Source organism: Cygnus olor, chromosome 2 (assembly GCF_009769625.2).
Source record: "Cygnus olor isolate bCygOlo1 chromosome 2, bCygOlo1.pri.v2, whole genome shotgun sequence".
Taxonomy (NCBI): domain Eukaryota; kingdom Metazoa; phylum Chordata; class Aves; order Anseriformes; family Anatidae; genus Cygnus; species Cygnus olor.
The window spans coordinates 90290782-90310541 of NC_049170.1; the positions used below are offsets into that span (position 1 = coordinate 90290782).

At 38.7% G+C, this 19760-nt stretch overlaps 1 protein-coding gene across 12 annotated transcripts in view; it reads left to right on the plus strand.

Annotated features, from left to right (window-relative positions):
* FHOD3 (formin homology 2 domain containing 3) overlaps positions 1-19760 on the plus strand; it is a 396018-nt gene that overhangs the window by 259438 nt on the left and 116820 nt on the right. For all 12 annotated transcript variants that reach the window (XM_040548937.1, XM_040548935.1, XM_040548932.1 and 9 more), the window contains 3 exons: positions 6021-6132; positions 12368-12462; positions 18165-18308. In XM_040548937.1, the coding sequence (XP_040404871.1) occupies positions 6021-6132; positions 12368-12462; positions 18165-18308 (351 nt within the window). The remainder of the gene's footprint in view (positions 1-6020; positions 6133-12367; positions 12463-18164; positions 18309-19760) is intronic.

Sequence of the window (19760 nt, forward strand, 5' to 3'; positions counted from 1 at the left end):
TTGTTCACCTCAGATGAGAAGGCAAGCAGGGTTGCCCTTCCAAATTAAATTATCCTAAGATGCCATCAAGCTCAGTATCTGTTTTCTTCTTCCTTGCTTATTACAAAGGAGAATACTGTAGTACAGCTCCTCACCTGATAGAAAAAATCAGGAATGAGGGGATGATTTTTCTCCCTCGTATAGTTGTTAATAGGAAGATCTCCCTTCAAGGCAAGGAGTTTATACTTCGAGCTTAGGGCAAGTATAGCTCTGATGCTTTCTGCACTCTTTAGCAGCGACAATTAGTAGTAACTTCCCATGGAAGAGACATGCAGCCACAAAAAGGTTGGGTCTCAGAGCCTGGGCAAAATAGGCTTGTACTCTGGGTAATGTTACAGACATTTAGGTGGTAATGACGAGAGTTCAGGATGATCAATATGATTTCTTTGATACATTGTTGATATTCCCTATGTTATAGCTACCGGTTATCTTTTGGTTTCTATTTAAACATCAAACATTTAAGAGGTAGGAGCCACCTCTGTGCTATGTATGCACAGTGCAAGGGAGAAACTACAGCAAATTTTAAAATAAATAAAAAGCTTTAATGTCATGTTATTATTAGACTTGTGTATACATTGAAACTTAAAGAAAATGTCTTGAACAATTTCTTCTCTGAGTGAAGCTTAATACAGAATTCTTCTATACTTCCATTTCAATAAATAACCTGTTCCAGACTCAAGCTTTTGGCTGATTTCAGAATGGGGGGTGCAAGTTTTAGGCCATCTGAGTAAGGATGAGGTCCTGTATCGTTTGACTCTAGGACCAGCAATTTGTTTCCCTTCCAGAAAGGCCTTTTCTCCTTTTCTGAATAGATTGTGGTTTTGTCCCGCTGTGCAACTTGAAATGGAGCAGAACCGCAGACGCGATTGGGAAACTCGTGAGCTATTTACACAGCGCTAGATCTGAAGTCGTGTGAATCCTGACGTGCCACGAGCAAGAAGGATTTTTAGCTTTTCTGTGCACCTCTCACCAGCTGGTGTGGTGCGTGTTGTACTGCTACGTTAGTTCACCGTCCATTCTGCCTGCGTGTCTCATAGTGACGTGATGAGTGCGTGGCCTACTAGGCAGAGTCCACGCAGGGATTAGGCCTCAGATGGTTTGGGTCTAGTAAATTGCTAGTGAGACATTGGGTGCACATTTCTCTTCAAATTTGAATAATGTAAATGCTAAGCATCACCCTAAGTGAAATACTGTTTTACTCAATTTTGTTTCAGCTTTCTTTCTTTTTAAAAAAATATTCCCAGATTTTTAAATCTGAACTTAACAAATGTTGCTTCGGGCTCCAAGCTAATGACATTTTAAACAACATTCCTCGTAGACATCTAAGTTTTTCTCAGCCAGTGATTAATGGGTGGGACAAACCCATCCATGGGACATTAATTTTGCAGTCTGTTGCGTAGTCTGTTTGGCTGGGTCTGTAACATATTTCCGATTGTCTAAACGTAAAGAGATAAAAAGGAAAGGGACTGCCAAACTCTACTGTATAATGTAAAGGAATGTTTATAATTTTTCTCCTTCCTTTTACATTGCTGGCTACATTTTATCTTTAGCCAGAAGATGCTAACATCATTTCCTCTCTCTATATTGGCTTGCAAGTGATACAAAAATATAACTTTCTTTTCTAACTTTCTCTTCTTTTCTAAATTTTTTAATAAAAGGTTTTGATACTTCAGTGTTATGAAATTCAAGAATCCTGATATAATCCCAGAGTTGTTAAAACATCACTTTACTGAGTCAGTGGGTATGTATATTGCTTCAGTGAGCCTTCTTTTTTAACTGAACAGTGATGTTTAGGGTAGAAATTTGGAATTAATCGCAACAACCAGTGTTCACAAAGCAATGATACCAGGGATTTTTTTTTTTTTGAGCTAAAACAACATATTTCTGCCTCTTCTATTGCTCTTATGACATCCAGTCCTGTCTGAACTAATAGTGTGATTGCCCTGTGGATTTTAATAGAACTGGGACTCTGCTGAAACTGATTCGGAAAGCTGTCTTTGCTGCTAAACAAGAGTCCAGTAGATCCCAGAAACAGCCTTAAGGTCTTCGAGAAGTTTTTAACGCTGATTCAAATAATTAGTGATTCACGTACTCAGGAATGAAATATGTAACTTGTTTCTATTGGTCCCATTACTGTGCCATCTGGGTGCATTATGTGAAATAAAATCATACCAGTGACTGGCAAAAACTCCTATGGCTTCACAAATGGAAGTACAAAAGTCAATGATTTGCTGCTTTTTTTTTTTTTCCTGTTAAATGATCTCCCTGGTTTTGAGATTTGCAGTCCTTTTACTTGCAATGTAGCTGTCAACTGTTGAAATAATTGAAGAGGCATACTCTGCAAACACATTTCGTAATTCACTCATGAAGATATGAGGATCTCCCACTTTGAAAGTCACAATAATTAATCACAAATGGAAACTTTCTATATAGCTCTGGTATTTTTTAAAGTTGTGAAACAATCATTCTCATTCTTGGTTGAAACCCTTCCCATTGCAATAACCAACACTTAAGGTGTCATCAGTATCAAGCATAAGCTGCTACAGGCACGTCAAGCCCATAGGGAGCTCGTCATGAGGGGGTCATTTAATAGGTAGGACATCGCTTTGGAGGCCATGTAACAAAATTCACAGTTTCATACAGGTCTTGGCAACAAGTGTCCCTGGTACAGGCCTTTCTTTCAGAGACTTGGTGCCATGCTGGGTAAGAATTAATTTTAGTGTGAGCACATCAGGCTCTGGTATGTCCTTGTGTATGGGGGTGACAGACTGCCAGATCTGGAGAGGCTTTGGTTCACTGAGGGCTTCACTTTCCAAGGGGCAGTGCAGCTGCCCGATGATAGGCTGCTGTTGTTAAGAAGCACTATTAAACCAGTATTAAAAAGCCCCATTGCAGGATGTGTGCAAAGGCAGTGAGGGCCACATGGGGCTAATAAGTCTCAGCGCTGGAGCCCCTCATGTGCACATTGTGCGGCTTAGTCCTCGGACTGCAGTAGTTCATTTTTGTTCTTGCCCAAAGCATCCAAAGCAGTATGGAGGCTTAAAGTGCCCACACGTGTCTCAGTTGCCATTGTCTACTGAGCAGGAAGTTTTAAGTGCAGTTTTTCTCAAAGCTAGTGGCCATGCTGACTACCAGCAGAAAGCTGTCACTGTGTGCCTTCACCTGCACCCGCCTCTTCTTCCCAGAGCTGGCTGACTGTTTTGTGAGGAACTGAACTTACAATGTCCTTCTACTAGCAAAACAACAAGCGAAACGAAGCTTTTCTAATCACTCCTTTTCTCCAGAGCTGCTTCTGGATGGTATTTATTACTTGTGCTGTCATCTGCAAGCATGGTGAACGCAAGAGGCTGGCACCTGCAGGCCACGCTCCGGCAGTTGGCCAGCCCAAGCCATGGGCTGCCCTGAGGCCATGCGAGGTTGGCAGCTTGGCAGCCACAAGCTGCGAGGGGCTAGCTGCTCCTTACAGCAGCTGCAGTGGCTAGCAGGCAGCAGTTAGAGCAAAGGCATTACAGAAGGTCCTTCATACTTTCTGGAAGAAAAAGAGAGTCGCAAAAATTTGACGTAAGCCCGCTATGTGCCACTGATTGCTGTCACATGGAAACATACGGAACCCTGCTGTTGAGTACTGACGAGTAAACACATCCAGTTGTCACCATCTGGCCAAGCCTTGAGGTTTTGAGAGCCATTATGAGTAATATCCAGGAGTGAGATTTCCTTTCTAGGGAAAGGATCCTGAGCAGATTTGCAGTTAGCACACCACTGCTTATCCTGGAAGTATGCTCTTCCAAGTCTTGTTTACAGTAATCTGGTAACTCCTGTTTTACAAAGAACCTTTGCAAAACTAGTGGAAGTTCTCCAAATATGCCTGTTAAGCACTTGAACTTGACTATTAGGGGAAACATCATGGTAGAGCAGAAAGAGTGTGGTATTCATATGCCAGGCAAATGCATGGGTGTCCTGTGCAACCGTGGGGAACTGATTTGTTGCTCCCTCACTGGTGTGTTTCCATGGTATAGTTATGCTATGTGTCGTGGGATTTCAATTTCCTTAAATTTGGCTAGCTCATGTATCATAGGGGTATCACTGTGGCAGCACAACTGCTAATTAGACTAATCAAGTGTCTTAAGGGACCCGGTCAGGTTTGTCAGCTGGCTGTGAGCCCTGAAAGTATCTGATGCAATGATACGTCGAGACTGAAACAATCTAGATTCAACAACAGAAGATTTTGTATCCCTAGCAGTGTCATTGCAGTGCATTAAGCTCAATTCCACTAAGTTGGTACAATGTGAGAAACCAGGGAAATACCTGGGTTGTTTGTTCACAGTAAACTCTGTGTTTATAGCTGTAAGCAGCAAGCTGCATTTTAGCTCATTGCCATAAATTGAGCTCTAGTACATCTCCGTGAGTGGCAATGTGAACACAGTAGCATGACCCTATGCGTATTGCACTTGCAGCCTGTTTTAGGATATAGTTACACTTGCAGTCTTTGCATATATCTATAAATGATTAATGGTGATTCCTTGCCTCTTAGGAGAGTTAGGTTGTGAGGAACTAAAAAAATAGGGGACTGGGAATGTGCTAATACTGGCAGAGACTTAGATGTATACGTCCCTGAAACAATTAGGAAATGCAGAGTAATGATGGTTTTGTCTCCCACCCCGGGTGAGACAGTGCAGTGACCAGGTGGTTTTGTTTCAGGCTGCCTACCAACTTAATATAATGAGACAAAGACAGGGATTTTCGGGAGGGTGGCTTATCTCTACATGAACACATCTGAGAGATCATTTAAAATCTATTAATGGTGAAAGAGATTAATGACCGCATTATTATAGCTATCTTATTAAAAATCTCACAAACCGATAGATTTACTGCAATATCATATAGCACAACAATGCAATAAGCTTACAAATACCTATTTTTATGCAGCCTGATTCAATCTCAGTGGACTGAAAATTGTGTTTCTGGGACCAACAGTGTATCCCCTTCTATTTGGCTTTAAATCCATGGTTTAGATTGAGGATATAGCATATTTGACCTAGAATCAATTCTCCTGGTAATATTCCTCTCAGCTGGACATGCAGAGCCCTGTCTATTAAAAAGTCATCCTTTTTCATGTTTCATATATTATTCAAAACTCCCTTAAGTGAAGAGTGTGAAAACATTTCTGATCACGCTGAGTACATACCTGAAAATTCTTACTCAGCACTTAGAAAGTCCCCTAATAGTCAAATGTCCTCTCTGGATATGGGAGATCTGCAATAAAAGTGGTAGAGTTTGGCTGTTGTTTTCCAGTTGGTTGGTTTGAATGATGACGAGTCTTTGCTGAACTCACAGTCTTGGAAATGTACAAAACGTAAGTTAGAAAACGTACAGGAGGAGCGCTCACTTCCAGCAAATCACACATCTTGTGACAGGGTGGGATAGTCAGAGATTAAACACACTGTCTCCCAAGTTGTATAAATAGTGAATATTTATTTATTTAATCATTTACCTGTTAAATAATAGCACTACAAGAAAAGAAGGAACCATGAGGAGAGAATCATTCTGTCATACAGGAGTTTGACAACATTAAAAGCTCACAATGAAAGTGGGAAGTCAATGTTGTGTTGAAAACAGAACAATATATTTATTCTTTTTTCATTAGGTTATGCATACAGTAAGCTTTGAACAAAGATATTGTGGATAAGCATAAGTGTATGTATAGGTGGGACATTCAATCTTTTATTATATGTGGCAGCGTTAAGCTTTTACTGGGATTCATTGACTACTGAGACTTCCCTGGGAGACTACTGTCCAGTGAATGACATTTTCATCCAAATAGCTACCTGCCATTTTTTTGGTCTTGGCACAGCTTAATCTCTTCTGCCCATGTGTTACTACTGGATCTGGATTGTTCTGCTTGCATCTTGCCCAGTCTCATGTAGCACATCTGGCAGTGCTGTGGTTTGCCGAATGACAAGTCTCGCGCTCTTTTCTTCCAGTTCCGCCTGGTGGTAAAGACAGCGCTGAAGCTGCTGCTGGTGTTTGTGGAGTATACCGAATCTAATGCACCGCTTTTAATCCAGGCAGTATCAACGGTTGATGAAAAGAGAGGTGAGTACCCTTAATCAGGGCTGCAAAACCCCAGCACCACTGAGACCAAGGTGGCATTTTCTCATTGATGTCAGTGATTTTAGGGTTTCTGTTGTGTTTTCTGCTTTATGTGCCATTCCCTTGATTTCTGTATCAAAAGCACATTTTAAGTATTCATACAATTTAAGATTGTTTTGAGCAATGAATTATACTGGAAAAGTAAGGAGTGAAAAGCTGAAAAACCATGCTGCTTCCGATACACCGTAGTCATTGCTTCCCCTTCCCTGCACCCTCAGGCAATGTAAGCCCCATTGCATATCCTGACCTTGGAGGCTCCTCTGGGCCAGGCCATCTTTCCACTTCCTTCTGAAAAGAAGCAGTCTGATTTACAAGAGAAAATGATATCTAATCAGCGTAATCCCTTTGAAGAGAAAGACGAGGTCAGTAATAGTACAGGCTTTATAGTAAAAGCAAAACCATCTGTAGTTACATTAAAATAAAGCCCTTGAGCAGATATTATACTATGAAATCTGTTACCCTTCAGGCTCATGAAAAATACTTGAATATGCATACTGTATTTTTTACAAATAAATAGAACAAAAATGGTTCTTTCTTATTCTTCCCACAAAGCTATTGCTAAGCTCCCAGGGCAGTCTCTCTTGATGCGAAACATTCCTTTGCCTCAAGGAGAGTTTTTGAGGTTGAGAGAACCATTGTTGTGGTCTCAAACACATGGAGGTTTAAAGCAAGATCCCCTCGGTGGAGCAACTGCCTCCATGCTGAACTTGTTTGAGCAACTTGATATGGTAAAAGTGAAACAAAAAAGTTGGGGGATGAGGAGAAAGGGGGTGCCAGAAACAGGAGAAGGTAGCCAGATTTTGCTTTCAACTATCTAGTGTGTTGAAAAGACCATAAAAAACAACCCTCAAATTGTTTCTCATGGTAGGGGAGCAGGCAGAGAGAATTCAAAATCAATGTAACACTTCTAAATGGTATACTCTTCAGGTTGGCTTTCTGTTTTGAAATAAAACCAATAAACCTTACAATGTCATAAGCAGAAGTGTAATCACAATATTCATGTAATTGTGAGTTCTATGATTTATTTTTACAGCCATTCATAGCATTTCCTCAGCTCTCTGAACTCCCTAGTATACTCAACATGTTCAAATTGCCATCTGTTCACGTGCAAGTAAATCTCATTAAAGAAAAAAGAGAGTAAGTAGGACCCTGAACATACCGTGTGCTGTGTACTCCCTTCTGTATCTGTAAAAGTGCTGCAGGCAAATATTTCCATGCCCCAAAGCAGTAAAACTTCAGTATCAAGCTAAGACATGAACAAAGTCATGCATTAGTTCAATGGGTTATTTTTAGGAGTACAAGAAGAGGGTTTGGGGGGAATTCTCATACCTGTGGGTTAGCGGAACTCTTGTCCATACCAGCCGAAAATATCCAGTTTATCCTTTTTTTTTTTTTTTAATAAGCAGTTATGCTTAGCTACGAAAGAGATTTTTTTTCTTATTTTTAGTTTCATTTTTATGTCATCAGTGGAATAGCCCTTTGTTTTTAGCAATGAGAGGTCTATGTTTTGTATAACATTTAGAAATCGGTGTCTTATAACTGAAGGGTACCTGCCTTTAATGACTGATTTAATGGAATAGAAATAAAGTGGAAGAATAGTGATATGCCTTTTCTTGAAACATTGTCATAAATCTTGCAGTTATATAATTAAGTTTAGCACTGCTTTGAAAAAAGTCCAATGTTTCATGTACATACAAGGTGATGAGATATGACATAATTCCTCAACATGTGTACCACACATGATTAACATAAAGAACCCCATAATAACTCAGCCTTGTTTCAAAGTGATCCCATCTGTGGTTTCTACGCAAGAATACATCCATATGCAAGCTGAAGTACAAAGATCTATGGAAGTGTCTGCTTTACTCTCAGATACAAGCAGATTATAAATGAATAACTGGATGGTCCTCATCATGTACGATGTAGGTTCTAGTTATATTTCCATATAGATTCCTCCCCCCAGCTTCTTCTTGTTTCGTAGCCCCAGTGGAATTTGATCTCTTTTAAGGTTAAGCATACCAGGACTGTATGGGCTCTGGAGAGCACAGCTGGCGTTGCACTGTGCTGTCTGGGGCTGTTTTATCACAAGCATTTTTTAGTACAGAGATTAAAGCCCAGTGGCTGAACTGGACACTGAAGCATTCTGTTTGTGAATTATGTTTCTGCTACCTGACTTATTGCTGAATTATTTAAGCGGCTGGCGTTATTAGTTCTCCGCTTTTCCTCCCATTTTGCACACTGTAAGATAACCAGTAAACTAACGCCCATCCTGTAGCCGTGATGGAAAGCTATATGTTCACACATATTTAAAGAGCCATGAATAAAAGATATTGAGGTCTTTCCAAAAGTCTTTCTGTCCTATGGCACCTAGAAACTGTCTGTGTGTTGGTGACAGTCCTCATGTATGGTTCCTGCCTGATGCAAAGTTTTTCATGCTTTGTATGTCATGTGTGCATCCTGTGTAGTTGTGATGTGAAAATTTTGTGTAAGGTGTGAATGACAGGATGAAACTAATCTCTCTCTCCCTTTTTTTTTTTTGGTGATTCTTTTTCAAAAACATTTAAAGGGGAAACTGAGAAAAGATCAAGACTTAAAACAATGGGTGACATTATTCAGTAGACTGTATTCATTTAATATATGCTTAACTGTTAAAACCCCTCGTTTCTCTGTGTGTTGATGGACCATCCGTGACTACTCAGAATGCTGTGGTAGCATCACGGTTGAGGCCCCAGCCTTCCTGACAGAGTAGCCACAATAATAGCTGGTACCAATGAGAAATCTGCAAAAAACAGTTGAGCAATTCCCATTTTACCCAGTAGAAGGCAGGAGAACACACACAAAACTCGACCTTTACTGTTTTACTTTAGTGAGCCTGTTTCATCGCTCCCAGCAATTTTACCACGAGTCCTACGTGGAAGTTGTAACTTTACGTGAACATCACAGTCTGCTCTCATAAAAAGACATAGGATGCTACATCGTCATTCTTTTATATCATGATCAGGTGGAGGAGACAGGCTGGAAAGTAAACCTTTTTGACAGTTGGCACAGAAATTATTGCGCTATTTTTAAAAATAAACTTCATAACATAAATATTAAATGATTTTTTTTTTTACTAGAAATACATGAGTTTAGGTTTTCCATAATTTGTTATATTCAGACCGTTGCACAGATAGGAGCAAGTAGTAGCTTTTAGCTCTGCACACTAGCTTCCTCAAAGGTTCCTCTCTGTCTATAATCAGAGAGCTTTTAATATATTGCAAATACCTTTCTAAAGCAAAAGAGAAAATACACATTGTGTTTTTTATATCTTTTATATGAGCCTCATTGTTTTACTACAGCAGCCCATGACTTTTCTAAAGTCACCAGTTTTTGTAATGCATGATTTTCCAAAGTATCTTTCACAAAATCTTTCTAGGCAGCTCGTATTGGAAGGTGAAGGAGTTTTTTTTTTTTTTTTTTTTTTTTTTTTCATTTAGCCACATTACCACACAAAAAAATTGTGGCTTGGAAGTTGTTTTTTTCATGTAGACTCCAGCTTATGGACACATCTTTAAGTGGTGACTCTCCAGGAACAACATATTTGGAAATCCAACCTTCAGGGCCTGTGTGTGGATGAGAGGAGAAACCTGCTGTAGGTCCACCCATGCCTCATGCTGCTGGGATCATAGGTTAGAAACTAGAGACTCTAATTAGTGTGAGAAGGAAGGAAATGGTGCAGCTTTCAGACCAGAACTGCCTTGTCCCCAAACTTGTAGACAGCATTATGTCTTATTTTGTGTTTATTTACTCCTTGGCTGTTCAGCTTGAGATGATAATGAGGAAAACAGCATTTGAAAAGAAGGGTTTAATCTGGTACAAATTGGAGTAGCTCTGTCAAAGTCGTTGTACAGCTTCCTGGTGATACTAATTGGGGAATAGATTGAATTTCAGTTGAAAAGAATTACAGATGTAAGCCTAGATTTTAGAAGTTGTCTTAAGGTTAGTAACAGCGTCCCAATTACAGAATTCAAAGGATAAATGAGCTTTATTACTGGGCTGCCTTGCTGGCTTTTTTTTTTTAATTGTGGTCTGACACAGAGAAGCAGCATGAGTAGAGGAAAGCTTTGTCATCCATGCATGGAAACAGCAAGGCAATCCTGAAAATACTCTGTTGTGATAATGGAGAAGTATACAGACATCCAGGCAAAAAAATAAAATAAAATATAAAATAAAATAAAATAAAACACCAGGATATTGTCTTTAGAAAACAGAATAGGATTGTTTCACTATGGATAAAACCTGTCTACAAAACAAAGGGGTATTCCTCTAGAAAGACTGTCACTGAATAATGCAGTGTGGATTAAATAATTAACTTTTCATGTTGTTGGCAACTCACTTTTTTTCCAAATGGCATTGTTAAAAGTCAGGCTTGTACAGTTTCCCCATTTTGTTTCTCTGTCTTATTTTCTTCCATTTTTACTTTTCACTAGAAACCACAGGAAGACATTTTTGTAGTGAGGATATCATTCCTGCTGATCATATATCATTTGTGAGCCGAGTGAATTTGTTCCACATGTCTTTTGAATATGTACTGAACAAAATGTCTGGTAATACAGAGAGTCTGGTAAAGAGGTGTCTAGTGTGTTCTCATTACAGCAGTGTACTGAAATTAGTACTTAATCAGTAATGCACATAAATACTTTCTGAGAGATGAGAGTGAATCCCCTCTCCTTTGATTTTGCTTGAGATAAGGAAGCTCTGCTTTATTATTCAGGAGAAAAGATCAGAGAACGTCTCAAAAGTGTGGGGGAAAGAAAACAGGAGAAATACTGCTGTCTGTGTGTTCATTACTAGACAGTTTTCACACAGCACACTGCCACTGCTTTGAAAATGGATGCTTGGTTAGTAGAGATCCATGTCTGTGCAGCAGGATATATCTGCATGTGTGCGAAATAGCATCACAAATAAGCAGTGGCCGTAATTACTGCGAGAGCAGTGCAGAGATTTAACCTCGGGGTCACTGATCAGTCAGCAACAGGTTGTTGGGATGAAACGTTTCCTTTTTACTGCCTGATTGTATTCAAAGTGTTGTCATCATTATAATTTTTAGGGGGTGTGATCTGCTAGAATACTCTGCATTTTTCTCCTTGAATTCCAAGACTCTCACAGTTACGATCTTTTAGGTGAATTGGGCATCTCTAAATTAGGATTAGTTTTCTGATTTTTTCTCCCAGCCTTTAACTTCAAACAAAACACTGATTTGTAGTCTTTCGTTACTTACTCCATTTTCCTAGATAATTTTTTTTTCCTGTTGAAAATGTTGCCATCTGCCTTTTAGCCAAATTAAATAGAATGGTTTTACAAGGTGCCTTCCACACAAGACATTATCTTGAATCTGGTTGGCATTTCCTGCCTAACTTGTTTGGTGCAATAACTCGCTAAAGCCACGTGGGTTTTGGCAGCAGATAATCCTGCAAATGTATATTGAGCATACAAATGCAAGTCAGGCAAATACTTCATAACTAGAAGCACAAATTTTGACCTTACTGAGTAAAAAAAAATGAGATAAATTTATCTGAAAGATCCGTAGAGGGGATTCTTATTAAAAATAATACAAGTAAGAACCACAGCAAAACCCCCTTTTTTTTTTCTTTTTTTTTTTTTTTTTAATCTTACACGCAACCTGTAATTTGGGAAAATTGTCTTTTTGTTTGTCACACTGTTTGTCACACTGTTTTGTTAACAGGACTTATCTTAATGCAGTGTAACTCAGTAATATCACTAGGAATGTAAGCAACAAACACTGAAAGAGTAGCATACAGACTTCTGTGTAAGATTTATCTAAGCCTGTGGGAGCTTACGATTGGTAGGGTAGAATTCCTCCCACACAATTTTTAGAAGTTCACTGTCAATTGAGTGGGCTAACAAAGCTTCCTTCATCATCGAGGGAGAGAAATTAGTAGCTCTGGGGAAAGTCTGCCTGACATTTTAGAAGCCTGCCTCAGGATGTACCATTGCTTTCGCTGACTGTATTTACTTAGTCCTCCACAGAGTAGGGCAGACTGGAGAGGAAGCTGCAGATCCACTTGATCTTCCACTTGGCCACATCATTCCAACTCGTGCTGCCTCTTGGACAAATGTTGCTGCAACAGCTTTCCATTTTGGTTACCTTTACTGATGTTTTCTTCTTTATCTCTAGGAGCCAAGCCATGGTCCAACATCATGGAGATCTTGGAGGAGAAGGATGGGGTTGATACTGAACTACTGGTTTACGCAATGACCTTGGTTAACAAGGTTTGTTTGCTTTGTTACTATTACTTGTAGTGATGATATTAGTATTTTCAGTTGCATAATACTGGTCTGTATTGAGAATATATAACAAAGAAGACCTGTCTCGAAGAAGTTGCAGGACCAGAGATGTTGCAGTCACCCAGAGGCAGCAGCTGGCAGCAGCAGAATTGCTATTTTGCTCGTTGCTGTGCATAAACATATTATGACATGATTCCTCTCCCAAAGCTGGCACTACAGTGCAAAACAAAACTCAACAAACTAGCTTAACAAATTACCCAGAAGATAATGAAAGCAAGTACTCGTAAAAAGATCAAATGCATTGTGCACAGTTTTCTAGTTCCAGATTGTTTAAATTATTTTTTTTTCACTGCAAACCAAGTATGGTAAATTAAACAGGTCTGAGAGCTAGTGAGAGTGTTTCCACTTTAAAAACTGAGATAAAAACGTGCTTTGATTTTTTCTTCTTTCTTTGTATTTTCTGGTACCATTTATTACAAGTAGTAGTTCTGCAGTAAAATCAAACATTTTCGGAAGTACTCACTTGAGCGGTGTGGATGGAGAAAATGAAAGGCCTGCAAAAGTTAGAAATTTATGAGTGTGAATTCCTTAAAAAGTAGCATCTAGTCCTCAAATTCTAAACAAATCCTAGGGTGACTAAAATTAAAAGTAAATCTTTTGAAGAACACAGAAGGTCAACATACTACTAGAAAATCAAAATAACTTTGTGTTTTATAATTATACTTAATAGGTCAGAGAACTGCAGAATATTATTATTATTCATTATACTCATTTAAAGATCCAGAGTTTGTCAGTGGAGGTCATATACCAGGACGACAGCTTTCTGTGCTTGTGGCTGGGGCAATGGGTTGTTCTGTTTGTTTGTTTGCTTTTTAATAAAATGGTTTCTTAATGGCTGGTATTATCCATTCAAGATGCCTGAGAAGCCCTGATCTCTCCCAGTGACATCCCTGCTGTCACTGTCCTTTTACTTAGAGCTGCCCTTGCGCCTGCTTACATGGCAGTAAAGATCCTCTTGACTTTTAAAGACCATCTTACGTATTGACATGCTCGCATCACCTGCTTGTTATGCTTTTGTCTGTAGCTGCTATTAAAGCTGAGGCTACTAGTTTTTAATGTTTCTGTTCTAAGCCTTGATGTATCATGTACTGATTCCTCTGTCTGAAATAATTCCCCCTCCTCCCCTGCCCCCATTGTAACTACCTGGTGTCTAACTTTCAAAAAATTGTTCTATCTTGACTCCTTTGTCATCCTATAGTTAATTTCTTTAGTCCGAGTTTTTCACTACATATAAAGCTATTTTTAGGAGAAGGTAGTTCTTTAAAAGCAAACAAAAAGAAAAAGCATCTCACAGTCAAAGGAGTTATGAAGATCAAGGAACAGAGGAATCCCACAATGCCACACTTGTAATTATGATCTGGCTTATGGACAGTTTTATGATTTTTTAATGGGATTTTTTTTCATGATTATAGAGAAAACAGCAAGCAGCATGTCACAGTTGTAATTTTTTTCCCCCACAGAGAATACAAAGAAGGCTCAGATGGTTTCAGCTTCTCCAGGCGAGGAATTGTCAAAGTTTTCAGTGCAGGCAGAAACTTCATGGGGAATTTGTCTTAAGGAAACATACTTCTCCTACTCCATTTTCTTTTTCCATGTATACATTTACCGACTGCTTTCCTTCCTGCTCAAAAACTGATATAAAAATTGTACCAATCCTTTTATCCTCATTCTCTCCTTTGGTGACACTTAAACAATTTACTTATGCTACCATTTCATTAACCTTCTCTTAATTATGGGGGATTTACTCATTAATGAATCTCTAAAATTAGATTGATCTCAGTTGATATAATTCAGATTCTGTATAGTCCCAGTATAACCTTTGTTACCTTCCTTTGGTTAGTTCATATGGTCTGTTAGATCTTACTCTAATCCCTACTTTCTTTATTTTTATTGGTTGTTTCCCATGTGGCCCTTTATTGGAAGTTTTACTGAGGTCCAAATAGATTAAACACTTTATATTTCCTTTTACATATAGACACACACACACACGTACATAAATATATAAAAACCTCCACTCACCCAATGTAGAAATTGAATTCTGTGTTAAATTCAATTGGCTTTTCTGTTTACTTCCAGACTTTCATTTACATATTGTTTTTTTAAATTTGCTACAAAACCTTTCTATTATTGACTTTATACCAGTAGTTTTGTAGTTGTAAAATTACTGATGACTTTCTTTTTACCTGTTTTTTAAGACTATGTCTGTTCTCTTGTATTATACAATATTTTTGTTTTAAAAAGGTAGGTAAAATTATTACTCAGTATGTAAAAATTAGTATGTTTTAGTGTAGCCAGATCAAGCACTGAATGCTTTTTAGCAGATCCAGTATAAGACAAATTTAAGTACAAGCTTCCAGGCCAGTGATTAGTAGTGGGAGCTTAGAGTGCCACCCACCAGTGGTCCAGCAGCAGCAGCTGGAAAAGTGCTGTCACAGGCCAGTGTGGTGTTAATGCAAGAGCTGGCACATCCTTTTTTCAGTGACCTGCCTTAAGGACATTGCAGCTGCCACACTGGAGCAATGATCTTCTTACATCCTGTGTTCAGCATTGGCAGCAGCAGATGTTTTAGAAGAAGTTGTGGTTCTTGGGAAAACGCATGCATGAGACATGCTTCTTCCTATCCCAAAGCAATTGAAAACTCGGCTAATGCCCTTAAGTGTGTTTATTTACTACGTAAATTTACTGTGTTTTTCACCAAAGCATGTAGGATTTAGATAATATCTCTCTATATAGTGTGTGGGCCCATTATTGAAACCCAATCTGTTGGATGTTTAGTAACCAGAGCAGTACTTTTATGTTATTTGGACTTGCATGCAAAGCATGCACACCAAATACATTTAGTTGGACTTTCTGTTGTCTGTATTCTTTCTGCACCACTGCTTTGTGCTATGAATGTTTTCTAAATGACAAAAGGCACTATACTTATTAATTTTGCTACCTAATGTCATCCAGCAATACACCTTTAAAAAATCACAAATAAAAAGAGCCTTTCAGTCTGAAGCTAGGAATAGGTTAGTGCTAATTTACATTTGGCTTTGTTAAGAAACAGAACTGAGGACAGGTCGAGATAAGGTTATTCTGCTGTTACCAGTTTCGTATGTCGTCTAATAGGATTTATCATGTAGGAAAACATTTGGCTTGTAATTCCATAGAACTGTTGTGGGTTTTTCTTTTCCACTGCTCATACAACTTCATCAGTTTCTTGCCTTTTTCCATTGGGACTGTTACAGTTAGTGGTAGGTAAAATGTATTGTTTAGGTTTTGGTAAAAATGTGGTTAAGAAGATATATCAAGCTCAAAACTCTCAGGCTAGGTTTTTGATTTTAATTTAGTTCACCATTCCAAAAGCAGCTGCTTGAGAGGGAAGAACTCAGTGTTGTGCAAGCGTTCCCATAAGGTCCTGAGAGCAACTTGCACAACTTGCACAAACAAATAAAATAATCTTAATTCAGGGTTGTTTCCTCAAACCAAAACTGGATAGAAGCATAGGAATGACTCTTGACATTCTTATTTGTTCTTCTTTTGTAGACCTGAATTGTAAATAGTTTGAGATTTGAAGTCCTTGTTTTCCTCTAAGCTAGGAGTACCACAACAAAATTCTGCAACAAAACAAAGACTGTGGTTTAAACACAGTTCTCCAAGTGGCTATATTTTAATTCTGCGGTCAGGTTTTCATTTTTTAGGGTTGCTAGGTGTCAGTTTAGGAGAGGACAAAATGTACATGGTATGTATTATCAGCACCATTCAGGAAAATTTAGTTCCATGGTCTTCAGTGGGTTTCAAACAGAGGCCCTAAATACTGTCCTGGACAGACACAAATGTTTAATCAGATCCTAAACATATTATCCTAACACTTTATTAGGGTTTGTGCTAAGCATTCCTCTTTATTGTGCAACTCACTAGATAATCATCAGACAATAGTCCTGCAATGACTGAAGAAGAAACACAGCTTGGCACATTTCCCAGTGCTTCATTTCATAGGAAAGAGGTGCTTAAACAGGGCAGGGTATGTCGGCTGTCTATTGCTCTCTCTCGTTATTCATGTAATTCCAACCAATTTTTCTGAATGTAAAGTTTCTTGGTAGAGGGAGAACAGCTGTTCTCTTTTTCACTTTGCTGCTCAGAGCAACTTTGGGAAAGCCACACTCCAGAAAAACAGAATTAGAACACAGTTCATCCCATCCTGTTCATGAGAAGGTGAAACTCTCTGGAGTTGTCTGCTTTTTGCCTGGGCTCTCTCTTTTTCTTGCTCTTTCTCTCTTCTAGTGGAAGTATAGATAAGTTACTTAGCTAATTAAATAGCTAGGTGAGAGGAAGCTACCTCATCACGAGTATCTCTTTGGAAAGCTAATCCAGAATAACTGTGTTGCTTCCAGACTGCACTCTCCCTTGTTTTGCAGTAGTGGTTCTGGATAGACTGATGCTCACAATGTGCCACTCTACAAGAAGGCTGCAGTGTATGTTCAGTAGTTCCTGCTCAGCATCAGCAGGATTAGACTCATTTTTCTGCATCATCCATAAAGAGCAGTTAAAAATCAGCACAAGCTGAGCAGAAAATAATAGCAAACCAAAATAGTTGTGTTTTCTGTTGATTTTGTGTATGTCTGCAGGACTGGTGAAGTTCACTCATGCTCTGTTCAGAACTGTGCAATGTCCATGTCTTCTTCCCAAGCATCACTCTGCAGTACACGGTTGAGTGGCTTGATTCAATCCCTCTTGCTACGTGCACTGCAGTGGAGTGTTTAAAGTACATGGTATACTGCAGAAGACCATCTTCCATTTCTTCTCAGTTTTTTGTATTCACCAAAAAAGGATAAACAAAAAAAGTGCTTTCTCTCTTGAATATAGAGTGGGCACCGTATAAAGCTCTGAATTCGAAGAGTTTATTTTCAATAGCTGTTATTACTGGCATTCTTTATTTTCTAGTATTCTAATGCTCCAGTGTCACTGGTAACAACTTACCCCATAATCAGGAATCTGTAACACTTTTAACATTTTGTCGGAGCTAAGAAGTCAGCATACCTTTAGTAAGATTTTTAAAGTTGAAAGGGAGGGAAGAAGTCAGTATCTCTGTAATATAAAACAATTTGTGAATTGGGAGAATGACCTCTGCTGCAGGTGTTGAGGACAGTAGGCACATGGTGCAGGATATTTCCTGCTGTCCTGACATCACACAGCTGTGCATTCGACTTTTTCTTCTTAAGGCCAAAGTTACAAGAATCAGTAGGAAATCAGCTTCACTGGTTTTAGCTGAACCATTTTTTTCTCTCTCTTTGCTTTTATCCTTGTGTTTGATGCTTTAACTTTCTCTGTTCTTTAAATCTGTACTTGAATGAAGCCAGGAAGAATCCAACTGTGTATTTTAAAGACCCACATTTTCCATACTTTCGTATGAAATAACAACATTGATTTGTTTTGCCAATTATTCATTTTTCTACACAGTGCATAGAGTTGTTTGTTAAAAGCTGTGCCACTTGTTTTTTATTTTCTAGCGGTGTCTCTAATCCCACATCATGGTTTTGTTTTATTGAAATCATACGTAGCACCACTTGCCACCCGCTTTTAAAAACCTTTGTTTAATTCTTTTCAAAACAAACAGATTTAAATGTTTTTCCTTTGATTCTTAGACGCTGTCGGGATTGCCAGATCAAGACTCTTTCTACGACGTGGTGGACTGTCTGGAAGAGCTAGGCATTGAAGCTATTTCACAGAGACACTTGAACAAGAAAGGAACAGACTTGGACTTAGTTGAGCAATTTAACATTTATGAGGTAACATAACATGCCCTGTTTTATGCATCTTACAGCTTGTGCAAACTTCAAAGCCTAGAGGAGGGGGGAATGTAACCTAGGTGAAATTCAGTTATCTATTTTATTTTAAAAGAAAAACATCTGGCTGCTAGAAGTATTATACACATTCATATACGTGACCTGCTACAAGTATATAGCTGCTCATACAGATGCATTTCATACTAAAGCTGGGGTGTACTCCAAGGCAAAGCAGCACATTTACTAGCCTCTTTAGAGGCAGTTCTGCCTGCAATTAAAACTTTCTTAGACTGCTAGTTACGCATCCTCTCCATATGCAAACGTATTCGGATCATGAAAAAGGTTCAGCTGAGCTTAGCTTCACATATACCACTTGTTCTGTAGCCGAATATCCAGCAAGTCCTTGTTTACGAGTTTACACTGGACCGGATCCTGTGCAGTTTGCAGCAATGAAGTAATGAATGACTCCACATTCACCACTTAGGTATAAAATAACTACTTCTGAAATATTTATATGCAAGGGTAGGATATCCAGTTTCTTAATAATTAGCCTCAATTTTCAGACTTTGGGAAGTGTTGGGAGGGGGAGGTCTAGGCTGCAGTCAATATAATGTAAATGTGAATTCGTATTCTGATGTGATGAAATGAAATGACTTTATCTCCATCCAAGTCCGGCAAAGGATGTGGTAGATTTGATTCTTCATTTTCTTCATCAGCTCTACACCCGTGCAACTTCACTAACTTTAGCAGAGTTACTTTTTATATAGACCAGACTGCAGGAGGACTGTCAGTCCAGAAAAAAAGGAATGTGAGAATGAGAGGGTTCCATGTTCTTCTTTTCTTATTGTTAGAGGCATCAGCTCATAATGTCCTTTGTAAAAAATGATTGTTAAACTTAAAAACATTTTTTTTGTTTATGCTGTGCCTACTGAAAGACCTGATTGCAAAATTATCAGTTTACCTAGTTGCGTACCAGCTTTCTGTTGATAACCATATTAAATGTAGACATATCCACATACATTCCTTCTTTTTCTCCCAAGTTTGTGCTTTATCTGAAAAATCTCTCCTTCACACTTACATAGATTTTGCATCTTATGCAGAGATATCCCACTTCCCCAACCGTCATTTTGTCAAAGTCTCTTCTAGTAAAAATTACCAGAATAACAGGACATAGAAACAAGAAAATACACATTTTTCTGGTCACCCACATATGCCTTTCCTTTACCTCTTCCTGTGTGAATGGATACTTCTTAAATAAAGGTTGCTTAATCTTTATGCTGCGTTTCAGATGAGATCCACCAGTAATTTTGTTGTTTCTGCTAGCAGTAGCTCTCTCTTTATGTACCCTAAGGTAGCACTTCTTTTTCTCTGTTAGAGATGTGTCACACTGGCATTTCAACGGCATGCCATAATTCAAGATATTAGATGCCGCTGTGGTGGTTTAACATGAATAGG